The sequence below is a fragment of the Rattus norvegicus genome, chromosome 16, assembly GCF_021556685.1.
Source record: "Rattus norvegicus strain SHRSP/BbbUtx chromosome 16, alternate assembly SHRSP_T2T, whole genome shotgun sequence".
Taxonomy (NCBI): domain Eukaryota; kingdom Metazoa; phylum Chordata; class Mammalia; order Rodentia; family Muridae; genus Rattus; species Rattus norvegicus.
Window position 1 is genome coordinate 54,421,235 of NC_141549.1, and position 22,936 is coordinate 54,444,170.

Sequence of the window (22,936 nt, forward strand, 5' to 3'; positions counted from 1 at the left end):
AAAAAAAATTGTCAGATCTTGAAGCATAATCCATGAGGGACAAAACTTTTCTAAAGAAAGAAGACATACAGCATTCAGTAGTTTCCTGCAAAACAGCTTTATTATGCGTTCTTGGACACACATCAGTCAAATATGACAGAGTTAGAGGCAGTGGACTGCTGACTGATGTCTTATCTCTCGACAACTTAAGACTGTACATTCCGTTCAGTTAGGATGCAGGTCTGACCTGGGTAGTTTTCTTATCCACCATCAGTGAGTGAGGACCGAGATAAACTTTTTAGCCAGCCATTAATCTGTGCTATGAAGCATCTACCGACATTGCTCGATACTTGTAACAAGGTTTGTAGATGTTAACTGGACCATGGAAGAATGAACTCATCTGACAGAACTCATTTGCGTAGGGAAGGACTTCCTGAATGGATCCCTGAAAACACATGTTTTAAGACCAACAATTCATAAATGGAATCTTATCAAACAAAAACTTCTATCCAGCAAAGGACATCATTCGAACAGAGAGGCATCTCACAAAACAGGACAACACACCCTTTATTTCCCTCAGCTCAGGTTTAGTAGACATTGCAAAAGAACAATGGGCTGATGCACCAAAAGGTTGCCTGAAACATAGGCCATTCCTGTCAGTGGAGGAAAGACAGACTTCCCAACCCTGGAAGGAAGGCATACCTTGAATAACACTGTATTTTGTGCCTAAGCACACACAATAAAGCACCAATCACTTGCCAGCATGTTTCTTGCTAATCTATCCTAACGATGAAAGTAATGACCTCCGTGCGGCACACGGGTGTTGTAAAAGTATAATAAATAATGAGTAACGGTGTCTTTTACCTTGCTAGCTCTGTACCGCGGTGTCCAGATATCTGCTAGATATTTTGGTGGAAACACATCCCAGCTGCACACGTTCCTACACTCAAAAATGTCTGTAACACCAAGGAGAGTGAATGCAGGCATATATTTTAGAAGTTATTAAGGTTAAAGAAAAATCTGTGGCTCCGGGTAGAGAGCTTAACAGATGGATATATTTTGGGTTAAACTCCTGAGTTTTAAGTTGTTTATTGGTATTAGAATTGATAGAAGGTGTTTAAGTTTGTTTTAAGGAGAGTAAAGAGATTATCCAAATCACATGGAGATTTTCATCTATGGTTCGGAACTTAGGGAAAAATTAGTCACTAACTCCAAGTAGAGAGTTATGATGAAATGTCTGTAACACCAAGGAGAGTGAATGCAGGCATATATTTTAGAAGTTATTAAGGTTAAAGAAAAGTCTGTGGCTCCGGGTAGAGAGCTTAGCAGATTGAGATATTTTGGGCTAAAGTCCTTGTTTGATGTGTTGCTTATTGATACTAGAATTGATAAAAGGTATTTGGTTTGTTTTATGAATTACACCGCTAAAGGCCATATGGCTCGTTGATGCCGGCTAGCGAGGGTTTGTGGTTACTTTTGATATATACCACAACGAATTCTCTTAACGTGGGCTCCACGGGAACTTTGGGATAATTTCCCGATATCACAGAGTACAAAAGCCTATCAGGCTCATTGTTTAGCTTACTTCCTTTTTAAAAAAAATGTTTAATATTCATGATGGGTGTGACTTTGAGTTTTATGATTATATTATTACTCTGGGAGAGAGTACAAGATACAAGCTTTTCTGGTTTCAGACTAAGGAACACAGTATTTTGGGAGAAAGATTTTGTCTTTGTGTTTTTAAAACCTGTGATTAGGCTCTGGAAACCTCACAGAGTCATACTGATCAGATTTGATAGAGGTAGACCGCCTGAAAAATTTATTCAAGAGAATCAAACAAAAAGATATCTCGATTCTAAACTTTTGTCTTGAGAGTTATATTTTACAGAGTGTGCCTACTTGGAATCCTGGTCTCAAGGACTTTCAGCTGGGTCCAGTCAGGACACATCCTGCTACAGCATTTGCTTCATTCTTCCTACCCCCTACCCCTAAGGATATCTCAATGCCCATGTATAGCTTGAAGAAGTTATAGAGGAGTCGTCGCCCCAATTCCCTAGACTTTGGGGGGCTGAAAGTGGTTATTCTAAAATTGTTTTTATGAGGTACTTAAAATTGGTTGTAATTTAACAGGGAGGAATTAGCTAGATTGAATTGTACAGTCATAATCTCATTTGGTAACTAAGCTGAAATCATATCTTTGCTTTGGTATAGAATTTATTTGTTAAAAGAGATTAAAAGTACAAGGTTTAGAGCCAGTCCTTCTATTGATGTCATTACAAACTTATGAGTTGATTACACATGTGAGTTAAGGGCCATTCTGTTCTGTGTATTTACAGGTTGTTATTAATGTTCTCAAGGGATGGATAGTACCGGGCATTGTATGTTTAAGTGGGCAATTATATCTTACCAATTGGATCTAAGATTATTGTGTTGTGTGTTCTTTTATGTGAGGGTTTGAGTGTATGAAAGTGTGTGGCTGGGATGTGTTTCCGCCAAGATATCTAGCAGATATCTGGACACCGCGGTACAGAACTAGCAGGGTAAAAGACACCGTTACTCATTATTTACTATTATATTTTTACAACAACACACGGGAGGGAAGTTGGGGGAGTAAAAGAAGAACTTCACACATTTCCTTTTGTATTAGTCACATATCCTTGAATTCACCATCTGGCATAACGGCTATAGCTTGGAATTTCGGGGGAGGATGCCCATCCAGTTTTAGCCTTTCCTGGCATCATCTTGCTTTCAACAGGGCAAATCCACAGGTCTCTGAGACAAAGTTCACCACAGGAAGGGAGGAAGAGGAGGAAGAGGAGGAGAAGGGGAACACTCATTACTACTTATACACCTAACAGAAGATCAGCATACTTCATTAGGGAAGCTTTTCCTTGCAATAGGTGGATATTAGCACAGAGACAACTGGGCAGTGTGCAGAGACTGGGGTGCTCAGCCCTGACAGGGGTGTCTCTATCACACTCCTCCTCTGAAGATTCAGTGATCTATGTGAAGGCATAGATCTATGAGAAGGCAGAGAGATTGTAAGGAGGTCTGGAGGTGGTAGATGACTCCAAGGGAACAGTGTCTTTCAGACACAACCAGGGGAGGTGCAGGCATGAACTCACAAGACCTGCACAAGCTCAAGTCCCAAAATCTCAGCACAGTCTCACCCCAGGCTAGAACCTGTTCCCCGGTAACAGCTGCTGGGTGAGAGGTCGTCAGTTTTCTTCAATGGCATGACGCTGGGCTTTTCAACCACATTACAGGGCAGGTTGCAAGCTCAGGAGCAGTTGGCCAACACAAAGTGGACTCCATGTGTTTAGTGGCTTTTTGGTTTTGTGGTTTGGTTTATATATGAGAGAGAACACGAAATTAGATGGGTAGGGTCTAGGAGGACTTGGGGGGGGGTGGGAAAGAACATGATAAAAATATACTGTATGAAATTCTCAAAGAATAAGTTTTTTAAAGGGACACACAAGGAGCAAGACATTCTAAAAGCAGCTGGAAGTAGAATGTAGTTTTTTGGAAATAGTACCAAGATAGCTGTTTCTATAGATATTGCTTGATTTTTTTTCCCTTTGTCTTTAAAAAAAGTTATTTTATGTATTTACATTTCAAATGTTATCCCCTTTCCTGGTTCCCCTCTCCCCTCCCCTTGCTTCTAGGAGGATGCTCCCCTCCCACCCACCCACTCCTACCTCAGGACCCTGGCATTCCCCTACATTGAGGAATTGAGCCTTCACAGGACCAAGGGCTTCTCCTCCTACTGATGCCTGACAAGGCCATCCTCTGCTACATAAGCAGCTAGAGCCATGGGTCTGTCCATGTGTACTCTTTGGTTGGTGGTTTAGTCCCTGGGAGCTCTGGGGGGTCTGGTTGGTTGATATTGTTCTTCTTACAGGGTTGCAAACCCCTCAAAATAACCCTGAGATTCCACTTCACACCAGTCTGAAAGGCTAACATCAAAAACTCAGGTGACAGCAGATGCTGGCAAGGATGTGGAGAAAGAGGAATGCTCCTCCATTGTTGGTGGGATTGTAAGCTGGTTCAATCACTCTGGAAATCAGTCTGGCAGTTACTCAGAAACTTGGACATAGTACTACGTGAGGACTCAGCTAGACTACTTCTGGATATATACCCAAAAGATGCTCCAATATATAACAAGGACACATGCTCTACTATGTTCATAGCAGCTTTATAATAGTCAGAAGCTGGAAAGAACCCAGATGTCCTTCAACAGAGGAATGAATATAGTAAATGTGGTACATCTACACAATGGAGTACTACTTGGCTATTAAAAACAATGACTTCATGAAAGGCAAATGGACGGAACTACAAAATATCCTACGTGAGGTAACCTAGTCACAAAAGAACACACATGGTATGCACTCACTGATAAGTGGATATTAGCATGAAAGCTTGGGTTACCCAAGATGCAATCCACAGACCACAGGAAGCTCAAGAAGAAGACAGACCAAAATGTGGATGCTTTAGTCCTTCTTAGAAGGGGGAACAAAATACTCACAGGAGGAAATACAGGGACAAAGAGTGGAGCAGAGACTGAAGGGAAGGTCATCCAGAGACTGCCCACCTGGGGATCCATCCCATATGCAGCCACCAAACTCAGTCACTATTGCCGATGCCAAGAAGTGCTTGCTGACAGGAGCCTTGTATGGATGTCTCCTGAGGGGCTCAGCCAGAGCCTTACTGACACAGATGAGGATGCTTGCAGCTAACCACCACACTGAGGATGGGGACCCCAGGAGGAGTTAGAGAAAGGACTGAAGGAGCTTCTTGATCTTTTTATATGTAAATGTTGTAGTTCATACCAGCTATGTATATATGTATGTGTGTATAAATGACTGACACTAGCTACGTGTATTGGAACAAGTTAATCTTCTAGACTTCTCTTATCTGCACTATTTACCAGAAAGAATGCTCATGAAGACTGAATCAAAAGTATTTCCTAAGATGTAACTTATGCCAGAACAGCCTATTTCATCGTTATCCACCAAATAATTTGTTATAAGTTAACCTATTGACTTTTTATTATTTATCACTACATTTTCCATTATGGTATTTTGTTTAAAATATCAAAAACGAAGTAATAGTTAATGCTTATTATGCATCAGGAGCCATTCCGGGTACCATTCTGTTTAACTGTGTTTGCGGTTGTTACCCATTTGGTGTTCATGTAACAAAGGAAGAAATGGAGGCAGAGAAAGGTTGAATCTCATGTTCAAGGCAGTACATCCAGAAGAGGGAAGCCAGGCATTCTGACTGCTTAGAGCTATCGAGTTATTATATTGTGTTTCCAGACAAATTCTTCAGTTTTCAACCATTAAGAGGATTACTAAGGGTTTTCAAGTTACAGTGTCCCCTGTACAACCTGTGTTGAAAATCAAAGACTAGGTAACACAATTTACTTACTTGTAGACCATCGAATATAAGATACAAATTAGTTGACAGAAAAAAACTGAGAAAGCCTGCTTCCAGTTTTCTCTGTGGCATACCTTATCAAGGACATTGATTAGAAAACTATAGGAGAGGGGCAGGAAACAATAATTATTTCATTTAAAAATCGTCAAAGGAAATTTGCAATCCTTACTGTTTAGTGAGAGACACACAAGTTCTCGTTGTCTAAAGTTTTTGATGTTCAGCTTTCTGTATCTCTGTCTTGCCAAGTGACGGCCCAGCATAAGACTCTCTGGAATGATGGCACTGTTTTCATTTCATCATTCATTTACAAACACCCAGTGGCCACAGCATTCCAGGCATTGTTCTAGCACTGAGCTGTAGCAGTTAAATTGGAAGGATACACCTGGCATTTTACCGGCCAAGGGGTTCCTAATACTAAAATCGGACAAAGCCGTTGCCAGAAAATATATAAATCAATGCCCTTTTGTAGAAGAAATTCTAAATGGTGGATGTAAAGTTAAGCCCAGGAATATACCTTAAAAGAATAACAGTCTGGTAGGGCTTATAAGGGAGGTGTGTCAAACTTCACAGAACAATGTATTAAGGAGAAGAAAAAAAAATTGCTTCAATTAATGGATGAAAAGCGTCTGACGAAACTCACCAAGAGATTATAGAGCCAAAATAGATTAGATAGTTTGGTCCTGGTCGGCCAAGGGAAAGTTTGTGCAACATTGGCTCTTTTGAGACAGGACAGGTTTCTCCCCTACAGTGTAACTTTCTGTGTGGCTATGTTGTGTGTGTGTGTGGATACGTGTGAAGGACAAATGCTAGCGTGCTTTGAGTAGCAAGCTCTCTCTACTTTCTGACTCAGTGCTCATTTCTCCCATTAGGTTTCCTGAAACCCTGAAAGCCTGACACTGGAGCTTAGAGATTGCTACCACCTTTTCTATAGCTCTTGACTCTCTACTGTAATTCTAATATCTATTTTAACACAACCTTAATCATGTATGAGGCCTTTGAAACCAGAGGTAAGAGTTACTACAATATTATTTTTATGGGGAAAATTACTAGGAAAAACATCTTTTAAAACAGTGATTTCTTTTGAAATTTATTTACATATCTTGGATGGAAGTCGTTGATATAGTTTATGTGGTATTCCTGAAAAAGAGAAGGAAATGTCTTAAAGCTGTGAACACTAAGTACATTTCTAACAAGTGTTTTCAAATGCTTCTCCTTCCCAAAGATGCTGTGTACACATCCAGTGTGTCTACGGAACAAAAGTCTTAAATGATTCTATTGCATAACAAATCAGATACAGTATCTTACAAAACTAAATTGTATTCATCTTTGTGTTCTTCTTTTAAAGATTTGTTTATTTTTTGTTATGTGTATATTCCTGTGCACACCTGTGGGTGCAGGTGTCCCTGAACGAGGATGTTGGATGCCCTGAGGCTGGATGTTGAGGCTGGGTGTTGGGTCTACTTACAGGTGGATGGGGGCCAGAATCAACCTTGGGTCCTCTACGAGAGCTGTACATACTCCTAACCTCTGAGCCACCTCCCTAGGCCCCTTTTCTTATATCTATACCTTGGTTAGTGCTAATAAGCTAATTAGAGTCTTAAAGACACCTCTACTTCTCTATCAGAATGTACGCACCTTTCAAGTCAGAAGCCAAAAGCCGGTTCCTAAGACTGGAAGCATCTTCATAGACATCGTAGTTGTCAAAATAAAATTTTTCTCTTCTTGAAATGTAAGTCGATTTCGATGCACTGTTGTTCTGACCAGAGACTTTCTCGCTTAAATTTATGTAGTCTCGCTGAAGAGTCCGCATCTCAAATTCCAGGGTGTTCCTCTCGTTTTCTATGCTTCTCACGTAGTTTTCCAAAAGTACCTTGTCTTCCGTGAGCCGACTGATGCTGTTTTCGAACTTGGTGTTTTCTTGACTGTGTTTCTTTAGCTCTTCTTTCAGAATCTGGTTATCCGCCTTAATCTCCATGACCATTTTGGACAACACCTCACATTCCTTGCTGATTTCTGCCAGGTTGTTCTTGTAAATGCTCGTCTCTGACTTGGCGCTTTTGATATCTTTCAGGAACTTCTCTTCCACGGCAGACCGGTAGGTCTGAATCTCCACGAGTTCTCGTTCCAACATCTGTCTGGCAGAAGCGGACTCTTGTAATGTTGCCTCCAGTCTCAGCTTCTCTGCCTTAGCTGCGTCCAGTATGTGAAGAAGCGACTCCTGCTCGGCGTGGGCCAGCTCCTCCTTCTCTTTTAGCTGCAGGATTTCCAGCTTGCTCTCTTTCAGGTCACCCTCCAGCGTGCCCTTGTCTTTCAGGAGTTGGTACATGTCTTTCTCCAGCATTTCCCTCTCATCTCGTGTCAGCAGCATGCTAGTCTTCATTGCTTCTATTTCTATAGTCATCCTACCGTTTTCGTTTTGCAGAGCGGCCATGTCACTTTGGGTCCTGTGCTCCTTGCCCTTCAGGTGGTCGATTGTTTCCAGCATCTGTTGCTTTTCCAGAGACAGTTGGCTGTTTTTCTCCTCTAGCATTTTGTGTTGGCCTTGGAGGACATTGTAGGTGCTGATGAGTGTCTTCAGTTCCCTGAGGCAGTCTTTGTTCTCTTCCTCCGCTTTGGTTAACTGGGACTGAAGAGAGCTCTTTTCTTCGGTCAGAGACTTCAATTGCTTTTCGTGGGTTTCCGCCTTCTGGATCAGGGATTGCGCCGTGAACACGAGGGGCTTCATTTTGGTCCTAAGGGCCAGGTTTTCATTCTCAAGTTCTGTCATCTTTTTCTGATACTGCAAGGATTCTTTGAGGTAATTCTGTAGGTACTGGATTTTGGCAACACACTGCTCAGGGACACACTTGTCTTTGGGTGTCTTCTCATTTTCAAACGTTACTGGTTCTTGGCTGATGATGAACGCTTGGCCTTCTTTGTCTTTTATTTTGTGCTTCCCTGGGTCCAGGACGGACAGAGTGTGCCTCGGAGCTCGGGAGTGAAATTTTAAATCTATAATATTCTTGCTGGTGATAGGGATGTCTTTATTTTTCTCACTCTTTTTCCCCCGGCATATTTCACTTCTAGATAATTTTTTACATTTCCTACAAAAATTCACGTGTAATTTTGACACTGTGTCCCTGAGTGGGAGTAGTTTGCTCACCAATGCCTCTAATTCAGAAATCCTCTTCGATTTGCTGTCTTCACTTAAGTTACCTTTTGTGTTTTCTTCCGGAATAAAACTAAGCTTGGCACTACAAATGGGGAATAGCTCATGTTTATGGTGACTGTGAGTCCTTCCATCCATCTGGAAATTGTGAAGTTCATTCGTAAGAGCCAGTTCCTGGTCGTTTGACTTCTGAAGCTCTTCTTTCATGTGCTTAATAGAGTGGCAAATGTCGTCTAAGTTTTCACAGAACTCATGCTTCAGGAAAGGGACGGTGGTAGTGGATTTATCCAGAATCATGGGAGCAGCTTGAGGTACTGCAGTCTGAGGAGGCAGAGGTAGAAACTGATAAAAATGGAAGCCCTTTCTGGTATGGGGCTGCTCTGAAGTGTTCACAGCTTTGCTGGGAGGTGAGTTACCTGCTGTAGTTCTCAGGCTCTCCACAGCTACCACGTCCTTGACCTGTGTCTGGGGTGGAATGTTTATGCTTTGAGAGAGATTAGTGCCACTGTTACTACTGAAGTTCTCTTCCATTGAATGGAGAGTCTTGGGGTTCTCGAAATGATTACTTTTCTTGGTACAAAGTATTTCTTCTTGTGTCTTGTTAGGCTGGCAGCAATAGAAAGCATGCTGTAAATATATTGTCATTTCCCACATGACCAAGAGATTAAGAAAATTTGTGGAAGATTTATGTGTACAACCATATTGATTATTTTACCTGCTAATCAGAAAAGTCTGTGAGTGTATCCCTATCTGTTTGTTTAACTGAGTGTCCTGGCTGGTTCTGTATGTCAACTTGACATAAGCTGGAGTTATCACAGAGAAAGGAGCCTCCCTTGAGGAAATGCCTCCATGAGACCCAGCTGTAAGGCATTTTCTCAATTAGTGATCAAGGGGGTGGGGGGGTCCATCCCATTGTGGGTGGTGCCATCCCTGGGCTGGTGGTCTTGGTTTCTATAAGAGAGCAAGCTGAGCAAGCCAGGGGAAGCAGGCCAGTGGGTAACATCCCTCCATGGCCTCTGCATCAGCTCTTGCTTCCTGGCCTGCTTGAGCTCCAGTCCTGACTTCCTTTGGTGATGAACAGCAATGTGGAAGTGTAAGCTGAGTAAACCCTCCCTAACTTGCTTCTTCGCTGGGGTGTTTTGTACAGGAATAGATACCCTGACTAAGACACTGGGCATGAACAAACTAACACCAAATGCCTTGAGATCCACAACAGAGTGCTTCAGGGCTGCCTTCCTCCTTAGAGGATGAGACATATTGGCCAACTTCTCAGTTTCAGAGGCAGAAACGTAGTAAATGTGTTTGCTATAAGAGATCCTCCTACATAGATAGGCCATGTGGGAATTCAAGAAACATGAGTGTTTCCACTAAGGGGCTAGTTGTTAGCCCTGGCTTTCAAACTCCTGCTTTCAAAAGGGGGATTCTAGGACCGCAAGCATCCTGGAAACATAATTTCCTAGTCGGCAGGGACAATATCGGTCACTCTCGTTTGGAGCTTTTCTGTAGTTTTCATCCTTGGTTTGTCAATCTCCCCTGGACAGGTAGGCTAACCAAAGTGCTTCGAACTTGCTTGTGTATTTTCAGCATCTAGATGAAGTGAAATGCCTCTTCCACCCTCTTAAAGGGGCAGTCAAATTCTACAGAACAGAGATCAACATACTTCTTTTAAGCTTCTCGGGACAGATATCTCCTTATCTTCATCTCTAATGCTCCCTTGTTCCTTTTTGTGAGGGATAGATAGATAGATAGATAGATAGATAGATAGATAGATAGATGATGGAATGTGTATATATATATGTGTGTGTATATATATATACATATATATATATGATAGATAGATGATAGATGGATGATAGAGACAGACAGACAGATAGAGGTGAGAACCAGTTGTAGGGATACTTCTTAAATACTGGAAGGAGGAATGAGTTATTGGAAACATACCAAATCCTTTTCAGGATGCATGCTGAATATTAGATTTTTTTCTGAGTTAAGTTGTGGGTTTTCCACTTCAACAATACTTTTGTTCAATATTTCACTGATTTCAGACTGTACCTTTAAAAGATAAATTGAGAATGTTAGAATTTGAATTACGATTTGGGAATGTGTGTGTGCAGAAGCACATCATTGAAGGATATTTTCACACTTCCTGAACGTAAGAAGTTCTTTGCCATTAAGGGAATAGGTCAAACTTATTTATTGTAAGCACTGTCATTAAAGGACTCTTAAGAGAAGATTGTGTTTGTGATAAAATCAGAAGCTTCTGGTAAAATATTAAAAATTTATGAACTTATGTTAGTAATTTTAGAGACATTACTTTTTTACATTGTGGAGTAAATAAGACATCTTTGACATCTATTACAGAAGCAACGCATTTGCAGTTGCAGCACTTGCTACAGAGTTCATCTTCTACTTCCTGTATTGCGCTCAGTACAAGGACACTGGGTCAGAGCTGATGCCAGGCCATTAGGGACCGCGTTTGTGGTACACCTGCTGTGCACGCGCTCTTACGCTCCCTCTCACTCTCTGGATGTGGTCTGTGAGCCTGTGGTGTGGTGACACCAGTTCTGCCTTTAGCTGCAAGCGTGGGTCTGTGACTCAGCAGTGATTCTCTCTCTAGAGCGGGATGGTCGTGAATTATTTCTGAACCCATCTGTGGCACTCAGAGTCCCAGCAAGCGACCTTAGCATCGCCAGCTTTCAGAACAAAGTTCTCTCTCTTCCTCCCCCTGCTTTTCCTCCCCCCTCCCTTCCGTTTCCCCTCCTTCTCCAGACTTGAGTTTAGAAGGATTTGGAGCGTCTTCCAAGCCCTTCCCAAGACCTGGGATCTGACAACCCCTCATTCTGGAAAGCAGATCAGCGTGTGGCTGGGGCTTGCTCCTGAACGCTAAAGCCTTGATCATCTGAATCTGCCACCAGAAGGGGGCTGTTCCTAGGATCTTCAGTGACTTGAGGTGATGCAGTACAACCTCCCCACCCCGACCACTTTTGGGTTACAGTTTAAATCTAACGGAGAGAGTTTCTCTTTGTAGACCGTATGCAGGAAGGACTACTTGTTTATTTGCAGTGAGAGGATCAAGCCCAAGTCTCTGCACGCCCTAGCCGGATGCTCACTGAGCCACATCTGCCCCAGGCAGCCTTTTCTTTCCGCCTCACAGCCAAAAGGATAGGAAAATGCAGGTTACACCAAATAAAATTTCACCTGAAGCACATGGTCACCTCTGGTGTATTAAACTCCGACTCCACCTAACAACTGGCCACTGATAGGTTTAGAAGGTGGGTCGGTACCTGAACTAGGAGATTCGCTACACATGGACTACATCAATCATACCATGCTGACGTTCTGTAGAGTCTGCATTCGCAGAGCCTGAAACGACTCCAGCTGATGCTGCAGGACCTAGAATGAGAGTTAGCGACGCGTCAAATGGAACACTTCCAGGTGGCCGGACGCTTTTCAAAGGCCAGGATTAAAACAAACAAGCAAACAAGTGTGGCTTGTTTCCAAAAAAGGATCACATGACTCAGCTAACTCTCCCTTAGCGGGGCTGCTGACTCTGTGTATGCTCATAGACAGTTTGGAGACCGGGATTGTCTGGAATCGATGTGCGTGCACATGGATTTATTTTTGTGAGAATAGCGTGGGAAACCCAGGATTCATTCGGGAAGTGTTTTGCACATAATTAAATGAAACAGACTCACTTTCAATGCTGATTGTGGTTGGATTTGATTTTCTGGTTCTGATGCACAGCCATATTCTAAAGAGAAAAATGAACATGCGTCATCGAGTCCTAAATTTATCTTTGTACTTTTGCTCTCTGAGCGGGGTTTCTCTGTGTATTCCTGGCTGTCCTGGAACTCACGCTGTAGACCAGGCTGACCTCATCCACCTGCCTCTGCCTCCTGAGTGCTGGGATTAATGGCGTGTATCACCACTCCTCAGCTAATTTTCAATTTTATTTTGCAGAAGCTGCTACAGAGAGTGCACTCTTAACCCAGACAGTGAGAGCGAGAGATAACGAGAAGGGTTGTCACTTACATTATCCTAGTCACACATTCAATTTAAGGACAGCTCTCACCTTAAGAGGTACCTACCTGCGGGGACAGGGGGATGATGGAGCTAGTAAATGTGCTAGCTACTGGGCCAGACAGTCTGAGTACTGGAACCAGTGTAATGATGCAAGGGGAGAAGTGGCCTCTGCTTTTCAGAGTTGCACCATGGCATGAGTGGGTGCTGCCTTCCACCGTTTATTATGTAAAAAGAACTTAGATGTGTATGTTTGCGGGCATTGGTGCACATGTGCCATTGTGTCTGTGTGTGCTGTGTGTGTCTCTGTGTGTGTCAGAAGAAAACTTTCTACCATGTGGGTCCTGAGGATTAAACTCAGTCTGTCAGGCTTGGCAGCAAACGCCTGTACCCACTGAGCATCTCAGCAGCCCAAAATAATTTTTATTTTGAGACAGGATCTACAATTATGTAACCTAGGCTGGCTTGAAATTTACTATGTAGACCAGGCTGGTCTTGAACTAAAAGAGATCCACCTACTTCTGCCTTCTGTATGCTGGGATTAAAGGCAAGGGTAACCACACCTTGATATGTGTGTGTGTGTGTGTGTGTGTGTGTGTGTGTGTGTGGTGTGTATGTTATATGTGTATGTATATGTCTGTGAAAGTATGTAGATTTTTATGTGTGTATAGATAAGTGTGTGTGTATAATATGTTTGGTGTTTTGCAAAATTAAAACATTTATAAAAAAATTTACATAAGGTTATAGCAATGCTTTTATTTTGTAAGGAACCATTTTGCTTCTGAGTTATAGACTTTCCCCTTTTGTTAAAAAAAATAAAAGTGAACAAGTAATTCCTGTACCATGAAAGGTTTTTGGTCGGTGGACGGTGTAGGCCTTGTTATTTTGGGGGAATTGCCATGAGATGCTCTCCCTGACTCATGGAAACAAGATGCATTCACAGTGCATCACACTCGCCTCTTGTGCTCTCAAGCAAAGCTAGATAAAGAACAACTTGCATGCTCTCTTGGGGATAGTCTGTACACACAGCCCTTTGGATACAGAGTTGGCACACTTCCTTATCAAAGGTAGAGTCTTCGCAGCCTGCATTAAACTTATCTCCTCTTGTGGGAAGACCTTTCCCATTGGAGAGTCAGTGTCCTGTGTTCCTTTGTGCTGCTCAAATGGGCGTGCCCTATGATACCTAACCAATCTCGACACACCCATACCCATCTCTGTCCCCTCAAGACAGAGCATGGGGGGGGGGGGCTTGCTGCGCCAGCACAAGAGAACCGCAAGCAGTCCACTGATCTACTGTGGTTAGAGAGAGAGGCCTGCTGCCAGGGCAGAGGGGGCTGAGAGTCAGTGCTGCTGCTGATCTCGTTCACTTAGATTAGTCACTAAAGCCTTTCTCCTCCTGCTCAGTGGTTGATTATTGTATTTCCTCAGTTACTCCAAAATCCGCACATCGTGAACAGAGCTCCTCAGACTCCTCAGGATGTGAGACAGTGGGTGTCACAGGCATGGCATCCTCTCGGAGGTTGTTTATAGACCTACAGCAGAGGACAGATTATGTGGTATTTGTCCATGGGTTAGGTAGGTAACTTCCTTGCTTTAAAAGTTTTTAAATTAAGAAGTAAACACTTCTTAGCTTCCAGGGTGAAATGTGAATTATGATGGGATGTTCCTTTAGGCTGATAACATCTGTCCTCAGAGTTGGACTTGGGCTAAGTCTCCAGATCCTCTCTCCTGCTTTAGTGACCCATCAGATGGTGCAGACGGTGCTGGCCAAGTATGGACACCTCCTTTGCCCTGTCCGTCCTCATCTCTGACGAGGCGACATTCGTCCAGAATGTGGATACGCAGCCAGTGAAGAACCCTACCTTCCGTTGCAGCACACGGACAGAGAGCCTCTTGGATATTGTGCTTTTCTGACTCTCACAGGGAACCTGAGACCACGGTAGGAGCAAGTTTCACAGATTTTTAGACTCTAAACAAACCTATTTTATGTAGGTTGATGTCTATACATAGGGGCTGGCACAAGTTAGGTTAAGGCCATGTTTGGACAGTAAAAATATAAGGTGGGAGAGAAGGGGAAAGAGGAAGAGAATCAAGATGGGGACAGAGAAGGACGACCCAAATCCGGGTGATCTTGGATTGCCAAGATAGTTATGTATATTTCTTAAGGGATGGATTTCTGTAGGCAAATTTATCTTATGTAGGTGGGTGGTTTATATCATTATCAATTGGTTGTGAGTTGATTGTGTGGCTGTATTATGGATTGAGAATTTAACATATAGATCTGATTGTTGGATTACAGTTTGTTGAGTCTTGATGTTACCAGGTAGCTGGAACCAGAGAGTTCATGGTTAATAGAGAGCCACCAGGAGAGATAAATTATGGTTAGCTCCATACGGCCACATGGACCGGAACTAACACTAGGGACCAGCGTGGCACCTTGCAGCTCATGGATCCCCTGGGTCTGAGAGTACTTCGGGGCAGCCTGGAGCCGCTGAGATAAGATACCCACAGTGCCATGTGGCCCTATGGAGAGTGCAAGATACCCACAGTGCCGTGTGGCTCCACGGGTGACGGCGCCAGCGCCAGTGCAGGATAAAAAGGTTCCACCGGTTTTTTATTATTTACTGCAACAATTATGTACTCATAGTGGTCATGGAAAAAACAAACAACAACAACAACAACAAAAAAACCCACCTAGAATCCTGCCATAAAGAACTGTTAATTTTAGATAACCCTTCAGTGCTCTCTCTCTCTCTCTCTCTCCCTGACACACACACACACACACACACACACACACACACACACACACACACACGCACACACGCACACATAAAGCATGAATGATGTTGGAACATAGAGGATATAAGGGATGGGACCTCACTCATACACAATGATGAAAGAAATGTAAACTAGCATGCCTGTTACAGAAAATAGTATGGGGTAGGTTAAACCATTAAATTTAATCCATTAGAAGTAACTACCTCAAATACCTGGTAATCTCACTGCAGGTACACACCCAAGGGGAATGAAACTAGGATGTTCAAGAGGCATTTTCGCCTGCAAGTTTATTGAGGCACCATTTACAACAACGAAGGGAGCTAATCAACCTTAGTGCCTACCACCTGACCACTGAAAAATGTGAGGTGCATACACAATGAGCCAAGACAGAAAATGCAATTTTATCCTTTAAAAATTCTGTGTGTGGGTGTTTTGCTTGCATGTGTGTCTGTGCACATGTGACAATGGGTCGTTGGTTACTGCGGTCTGGCAAAGGGTCTGAAGGACAGAAAGGGTGGTTAGTAGGTAGTTAGTAGGGGTGGTTATAATTGATAACAATTATATCAAAACGGTGAAGAATTGGATATCAAAAATTTCAAAATACTGGCGAAGAATTTGAAAGTTCATGACAAAAAAAATGAGAAACAGCTGATGGGTTAGACACATCATTATCTTGACATAATCATTACATTATATTCACATGTACTTAAAGATTTCAATGTATATATATTTATATACACATATGTGTATATTACATATATGTATATGAGTGTAAATATTTAAATATGAATGTTATACATTATATATGTATGTGTATAATTAGTATATGTCAGTCAAAATGACAATATATTAAGAAATATACCATGGAAGGGATTAAGAGCTTAAAAACATACATTTCCACTGTATTCTGAGTTGATTTACTCCTTTCCAAAAAGATGAGAAAAGTAGCCTATTTGCTTTCACACGTACTATCTAGCTCTATTTGCTACTAAGATTACTTCCATGCCCGAGTTTTATGAATCTCAAATTCTGTTCTGTAGCTGTAGTTCTCTCGAAGCTCTGTATCAAACCCAATAGTATCATGTTTGAGTAATGTAATCTATATAGTAAACTGCATATACTAAAGGGAAAGAGTAAACAATAGGCTCTTGAGACAGAACAATGGGATTTATATATATTGCTTCTCTACACATTTCCTGTCCATCTCTTCAGTTTTGATCATAGTATAATTCCTTGGTTTCTTGTCACACAAATATCTATTTAAACGTGACAACTCTGTTTACAAGTGCTATTTTCTTTGACATAATATAGATGATTCATTTTTAAAAATCTTAATGTGTACAGGTACTTTGCCTGCATAGATGTCTGAAGTGGAAACAAGAGTTCTTTGGAGAACTTCGGTTGTGTTGGATGGTGTTTTGCTGGGGCAAACACATGAAGAAATGTTTTCCTGAAGTGAATACAGGTGGAGGACTAAGGCAGACTTGTGAAGGAACATCTCACAGAAGCAGACACAGGAGATTTCTGCTAAAGCAAGCACATGAAAGGACACGTGATGAAGGATTCTTTGCTAACAATATGCATGTATTGGTTCATCTTACATTGTGTAGTTGAGCTCCATTTGTCAGGATTCCGCAGACGTGGGCTGATTGGATGCACATGGTGATTCAAGAGCAGGGCCGAGACAAGGCGTGTGGAGGACACTTGATGTTTGGAGGGTATAAACAGGATGCAACAGAATGACTGAGACAGAGCTTGACCTGCTGGTACAACCAGCTGTGCAGTGCTTGTGGGTCTTGAGCCTTCGCTGATCTTCGCTTTCCTAAGAAGCACAGCTGAACTTCTCCTGGCATTCCTGCTCCCTCCTGCTGAGTTGAGGCTGAGGCTGAGGCTGAGGCCTGGCTGTCTCTGCTAGGTCATGTCACCACTGTTGCTAACCCGACTCTACCAAGCTGGACTGCTGGTGTATCCATGAAGTGTTTGTGAGTGGATTGAGCTACCATTGCTCACTAACCAGTGAACCAAACTGCGGATTTCCAGACAACATATTGGGGAGTTGCTTCAAAGAACCATTTCTAAACAGGTCCACTTCCCTGATATCCTTTCCCACTACCTCTAGTGGTGGTGGGCTAGAGGGGAAGTTAAAGCATTTAAGAACCAATCATTAAAAGTAGGATTTGAAAAAATTAAAGTATGTGGTTGGTATTCCAGGTAAGAAGAAGGGTTAGATTCCCTGAGTTATAGATGGTTGCCCACCACCATGTGGGTGTTAGGAATAGAACCCACGTGTCCTTTGGAAGAGTAGCCAGTGCTCTTAACTGCTGAGGCGCCTCTCCAGCCCCTGTAGATGATGTCTTATGCTATCCTTTCCTGAAGCACAGAGATATATTTCTTCTGAGTTATCGATTCATGGACAGGATAGAAATTGGTGCAGGGGGGAAAACTTTTGGAAGTATGCAGAAAGCCTTTGTTGTGGGAGGTGGTGGAGGTGATCATATTGTTTGTATTTTAAGAGAAGAGGAAAAAACACTATTAGACATCTCAAGCTGACATTGTCTATCAGAGATGTCAAGTGCTCCATTGGATATGCCATTTATGGATGGCAATGAGTGCAATGGACAATGTGGGTGTTGCCACGTAGATAAGGGCATTTTCCAGGGGAGAGCCTGATGAAGCACAGGTAAAATGGCTTCCAGGGAAGATGTGATGAAGAGATTTGCAGCCCCCGAGTGTGGGCAACTTTTTTCAACTTTCATCGTGCAATGGAAGAGGAGTAATAGTAGAATAGTGTTCATGCTAGAATATACTTTCCAAAAGAAATTTTTAATGTTTAAAATTACATTTACTCACTCTCTCTCTCTCTCTCTCTCTCTCTCTCTCTCTCTCTCTCTCTCCCTCTGTGTGTGTGTGTGTGTGTGTGTGTGTGTGTGTGCATTCACACCAGGAGGTGCATGTGAAGTTCAGAGAACAAATCATGGGAACCGGTTTTCTCCTTCCACCCAGGGATCAAATCCAAGCTAGTATGCTTGGCAGCAAACCCCGCGCCGGCCAGGTCATCTCAGCAGCCTAAGAGGACTTGTTTTTAACTTAGTATTTTAGCTATTGGAGATTCTAACATGCTTGCTTTCTGGAAGCAAAAGGCATGGAGAGAAGAGATTCTGGAGAATGAGGGACACAATGGCAGAAGAATTCTGGATGAGAAGGAATCTGGATCCGTTGGTTATTGATGGAATAGGGCAATTCTTCCGCTGAAACAGGAAGAAAGGAGCCTAGCAAATGTAAGGATGGGGGAATTTAGGTCAGGCTGTTTCCACCTTTTCCATGAGATCATGCTATGAGAGAAATGACATAGTTATTTGGGGAGGGAGCTTCTGAAAACGAGGTTTATTTTGGCAATAAAGCAAGCACTCCGAATAGCACTGAGCTGCTCATGTTAGCGTCACGGTATGATTCAGAAATGAATAGTTTTTCTTCAGCCTACTGGTGATTCAGCACAGGCAGTGAGCAGGCAGGGGATTGGGCTCACCTATTTTTAAAGGTAATAAAGGAAATGCTGGTTTCTCCTATGAGTCTTTGGGTGCTGCTTGTTCCTAAGGAAAAGTACTTTTAAAATTCGGTAATGCTTAGAGAAGTCACATGACACTGTATGATTCTGGAATTGGTAGGGGAATGAACAGAGATCCACAGGAGACAACCCAGAATCACAGCTTAGCATTTACTAAGTTTTTACTAAACCCATGATATTGGGAGGCGTTAGAGAGAGTGAAGCATATGGCCCGACCCCCCAAAGAATCTTATTATCTATTGAGCATGGAAGACACAGTGTTCATATCTATTTCATGGTCAAGTGTTGAAATGAAAAAGACTGAATTTTCAATGGGATGACCTTTTTATAATGCAGGAAAAGGGAGTTTATTCCCAAGCTTGCAGAAAAATATGTCATATTCTGTCTGTGCAGAAAGTGTTAAGTGTATGCCTGTGACTGAGGCTAAAGGGAAGCATGGAGATTTAAAAAGTGAAAAGTTAAACTGGTTCTTGAGTGCAAACACTAACTTTGCTGACAGGCCTAGTGACATCTACTGCGTAGGTTACAGTGGGTTACAGTGTACTTTGCCAGAGAAGTTAGGATTTCAGCCATGGAATCAGGATGCCTGGACATTGAGTTCTGGCTTTCTAACATCCTGTGATGGGTAACTCAAAGCGTGTATCACCCTTAGCAGGGCACACGGCATGAAGTAAATACCCAACCAACATGCGTTTGTGATAACAGTTTTAGTCCATAGGCAAGGAGGCTGCTCAGAACTTCCCAGCGCTTCTCTCTCTACCCAGAACAGAACCCCAAATTTTTGCTGGGAGTTAAACTTTCTTCTCTCCTACCCCACTCTCACCTTCTCCTGCCGCCGCCTCCTCATTCATTCTGCCTCATCCACAGGAGGAGCCAGCCTCACTCCCACCTCAGACCCCAGGCTGTTGCTGGTCTTGATGCCTGAAATGTTTCTTTCTAGAACTTTTTGTGATTTCTTCTTGAACTCCTTTGGTCTTTGCTCAGACGGGACCTGCTAAATGGAGCCCTCTCCTGTCACCTTCTCCCTTTAAAACAGAAGAATCCTCACCCACCCGTAACACTCCGGATACTTCTGCCTTCTCTCATAGGAATTGCTGCTACTTCATAAACAGACAGATAAGCGGAGTGAGAGCTTGTATACATCGTCTTGGAGCCTGTCTTAGTTTCTTCTCTGTTCTACTATAAAATACTCTGACAAAAAGAAACCTGAGTGGGAAAGGGTTTGCTTCAGCATTATAACTCAAGGGTATAGGCTATCATTTCAGGGCGAGTCACAGTGGGACAGACAGCTGAGTTGCATCCACAGTAAGTAAACAGAGAGTAAAGGATGAATTCCTGCTTGTGCTGGAATTCCTTTGTCCATTTAAGCTGTCTACCACATGGCCAAGGGGTACCACTCACAGTATGTGGCTCTTTCCACCTCAGCCACTGATATCCCTATAGCCAGGCCCAGAGGTTCATTACCCAGGGGATTCTAGACTCTGTCAAGTTGACAACTAGCATTGATAATCACAGAGCCCAACACCTAGAACAGGGCCGGGTTCTTCAGAACGCTTGGCAATTGAGCAAATGGATGGAGGGTCAGAAGCAGAACAGGAGGACCAGAACCAACCTATTGGCCATGCTGAAGTTCATGACCACTCATTCTGACAGGTTATGGTTAGTTATGTTAACTAATTGCTCTAACTAACTATTCTTATTTGCCTCAGTCAAGCTATTGAGTACCTCAGGATTTTGGGTGTCAATCCTCTATTGTGTTTGAGGTAAACTCTCTTATTTACTGCATGAAGCTAAGTGGCTCACGGCTTCTCAGGATTCTTCTGTCTCCACTGAGCCTGACCTTTACAGGGGACTTGAGCTGATGTTTGCCCAGTAAGAGCTTCACTCATCTCCTCAGCCTCTAAGTCTAAACACGTGCCCTTGCCGGTATCGGGGCGACTCCATCTCTTCTGACCTTTGTTGAGCTCCGAGGTAAATACCAGCCTAATTTAATGTCTTCAACCATCTGGGATGGTGTTTTGTCTCCTTCACCTCTCTTTGCTCAGGGAGGACTACAGGTCTTCATGCCTGGCGACAGAGGAATGCAGAAAGCACTGGTCCAGTCTTCCTCCAAGTTCTCCGTCCTGAGTCAGTTTGATCAGTCGAGCTGTGGCTTGGATTGGCCAAGGTGTGGAAAGAACCCTGTCCGAAGCTCGGGCCTCTGATCCATCATGTCTCTCTGCCGCACCCGGGGAGCCCACAACTGAGGTCCTACCCATCAACCTAAAAGCCCCCTTTGTTCCTGAGTCCTGGCTCCTTCCCTTAATGTCCTACTGTGCACCCATGTGAGGGGGGTGCTGTCACTTCGGGCTTCTCTCCAGAAAGTGAGATCCCAGTGTCAGTGTTCTGTGGTCCCTTAGTTATTCTACACATATGGATCTTGGTTTATTGGAACCTGTGGCTGTTTGGATTCTTTCAAATTTCCTCTCCAGGCTATAGCTCATTTCCCACAGCTATTTGTTAAAAAACGTAGATTTTGTTAGAAAACGCACGCATCTTTTCAATATCTGATCAAAACCGAAACGCAGCCCAACCCAAACTAAAACGACAACAAACCCCCAACTTCCTTTGGGGAAACCCAGCATTTTACCTGGTTCGCTGCCCCCGCTTTCCTTTACCCCCTCTGAGGCATTCAGGATCTTGGATGCTGAAAGGAGAATGGAGTCGACATCATCTTCTTCCACGAGGTGCTTTTCTGGAACAGAGCCGAGCACAGCTTTTGGCGAAGAGCTGGAAGGTAGCCTGGGAAGGTGAGAAAGCGAGGCACGGAGATTCGGATTGCCCAAGTCCTCGGCGGCCACCGGAGGGCGCGCTGGGGCCAGATAGAGATGTTGACTCTGCAAGTAGGGCTGGAGGCGGTAGCCCGCCAGGGGGCAGGCGGGTGCTTTCTCACTGAGCAGAGGATTTGAGGTCCGGAAGATCCTCACACCAGACCCACCCGGAAAACTCCGGAGACTTTGGGATGAAGGGACCCTGGTGGGGCTCCACTATCCTTCATTTCCCAGAGCTCCCCCCACCCCTCCTAGAGGACAGCCTCCTGGATCGTTCTTACCCGGGCTCATTTCTGTCGCTTAAGATCTCTTTACCAACTGTCTGGTCCCAAGCATTCAGCTCTGCGGCTTCTAGCCTCAGCATCCCGTTGCCTAGTAACAGAGGTCGGGAAGCCCGGCCCACCCCCCACCCTTTTCCGGGAGCTGATGGAGACGGTGTGATTGGTTTCCACTTGTCAAAGTACCCTGATTTTCCTGTGCACTTGATAAAACGCTTGTAAAAGCGGATGTTTTCCCGGGAAGCAGAGCTTACTTAACTGACTGGTTAGAAAGCACAAATTTTTAAGTAAAAGTTTTCAATAAATACATATGGCTTACTTTGCAAAATCAATTATTTCAGATAGAATATAAGTCATTAAGAATTGACTTTTTAAAAATTTTTTTACTAGATATATTTCTTTATTTACATTTCAAATGTTATTACCCTTCCCGGTTTCCTGTCCATAAGCCCCCATTCCCTCCCCTGCCCCTCCCCCATACGGGTATTCCCCCCCATCTATCCCCCTTACTGCCTCCCATATTCCCCTGCACTGGGGGTCCAACCTTGGCAGGACCAAGGGCTTCCCCTTCCACTGGTGCCCCAATAAGGATATTCTCTGCTACATATGCAGTTGGAGCCCTGGTTTAAATCACAATGAGTAGGAATTGACAGCCACTATGATATAATAATTTATTACTTATTAAATTACCCATGGCTTACTTTCAGGGAAGAGGCATGATAGTTTAATGTTCATTAGCTATACTTTCTTATTTTCTAGAGCGGTGGTTTCCACAAGACTTGGCAGTCTTTTATTTGTGTGTGACATTGGGGCAGCTTTAATACATTTAAAATTTTCAGTCTAATATATCTGTTAAATCGTGATTCTAAAGAAAATAATATAGTTCATCAAATGCTATGTATTAATGTAACAATGAAAT

General features: G+C 43.2%; 2 protein-coding genes and 1 long non-coding RNA gene across 4 annotated transcripts; 2 read left to right on the forward strand and 1 right to left on the reverse strand.

The window, feature by feature from the left end:
• Positions 1-22,936, forward strand: part of Erich1 (glutamate-rich 1) — a gene marked incomplete at its 5' end in the record, with an annotated part of 52,793,804 nt that overhangs the window by 23,550,675 nt on the left and 29,220,193 nt on the right.
• Positions 79-22,119, reverse strand: Ccdc110 (coiled-coil domain containing 110). 2 transcript variants are annotated; one of them, NM_001432793.1, is given in 7 exon segments: positions 79-424; positions 7,054-9,172; positions 10,508-10,618; positions 11,894-11,959; positions 12,262-12,317; positions 21,559-21,710; positions 22,021-22,119. In NM_001432793.1, coding segments are annotated over 7 exon segments (2,622 nt in total). In that variant the 5' UTR covers positions 22,104-22,119; the 3' UTR covers positions 79-389.
• LOC148000565 (uncharacterized) lies at positions 11,232-17,544 on the forward strand. 2 transcript variants are annotated; one of them, XR_015640373.1, is made up of 5 exons: positions 11,232-12,165; positions 12,527-12,646; positions 14,015-14,161; positions 14,324-14,525; positions 16,709-17,544. It is a non-coding gene; the product is annotated as an uncharacterized LOC148000565 (long non-coding RNA). The 2 variants fall into 2 exon arrangements; XR_015640372.1 differs by lacking the exon at positions 11,232-12,165 and having other exon boundaries at positions 12,395-12,646.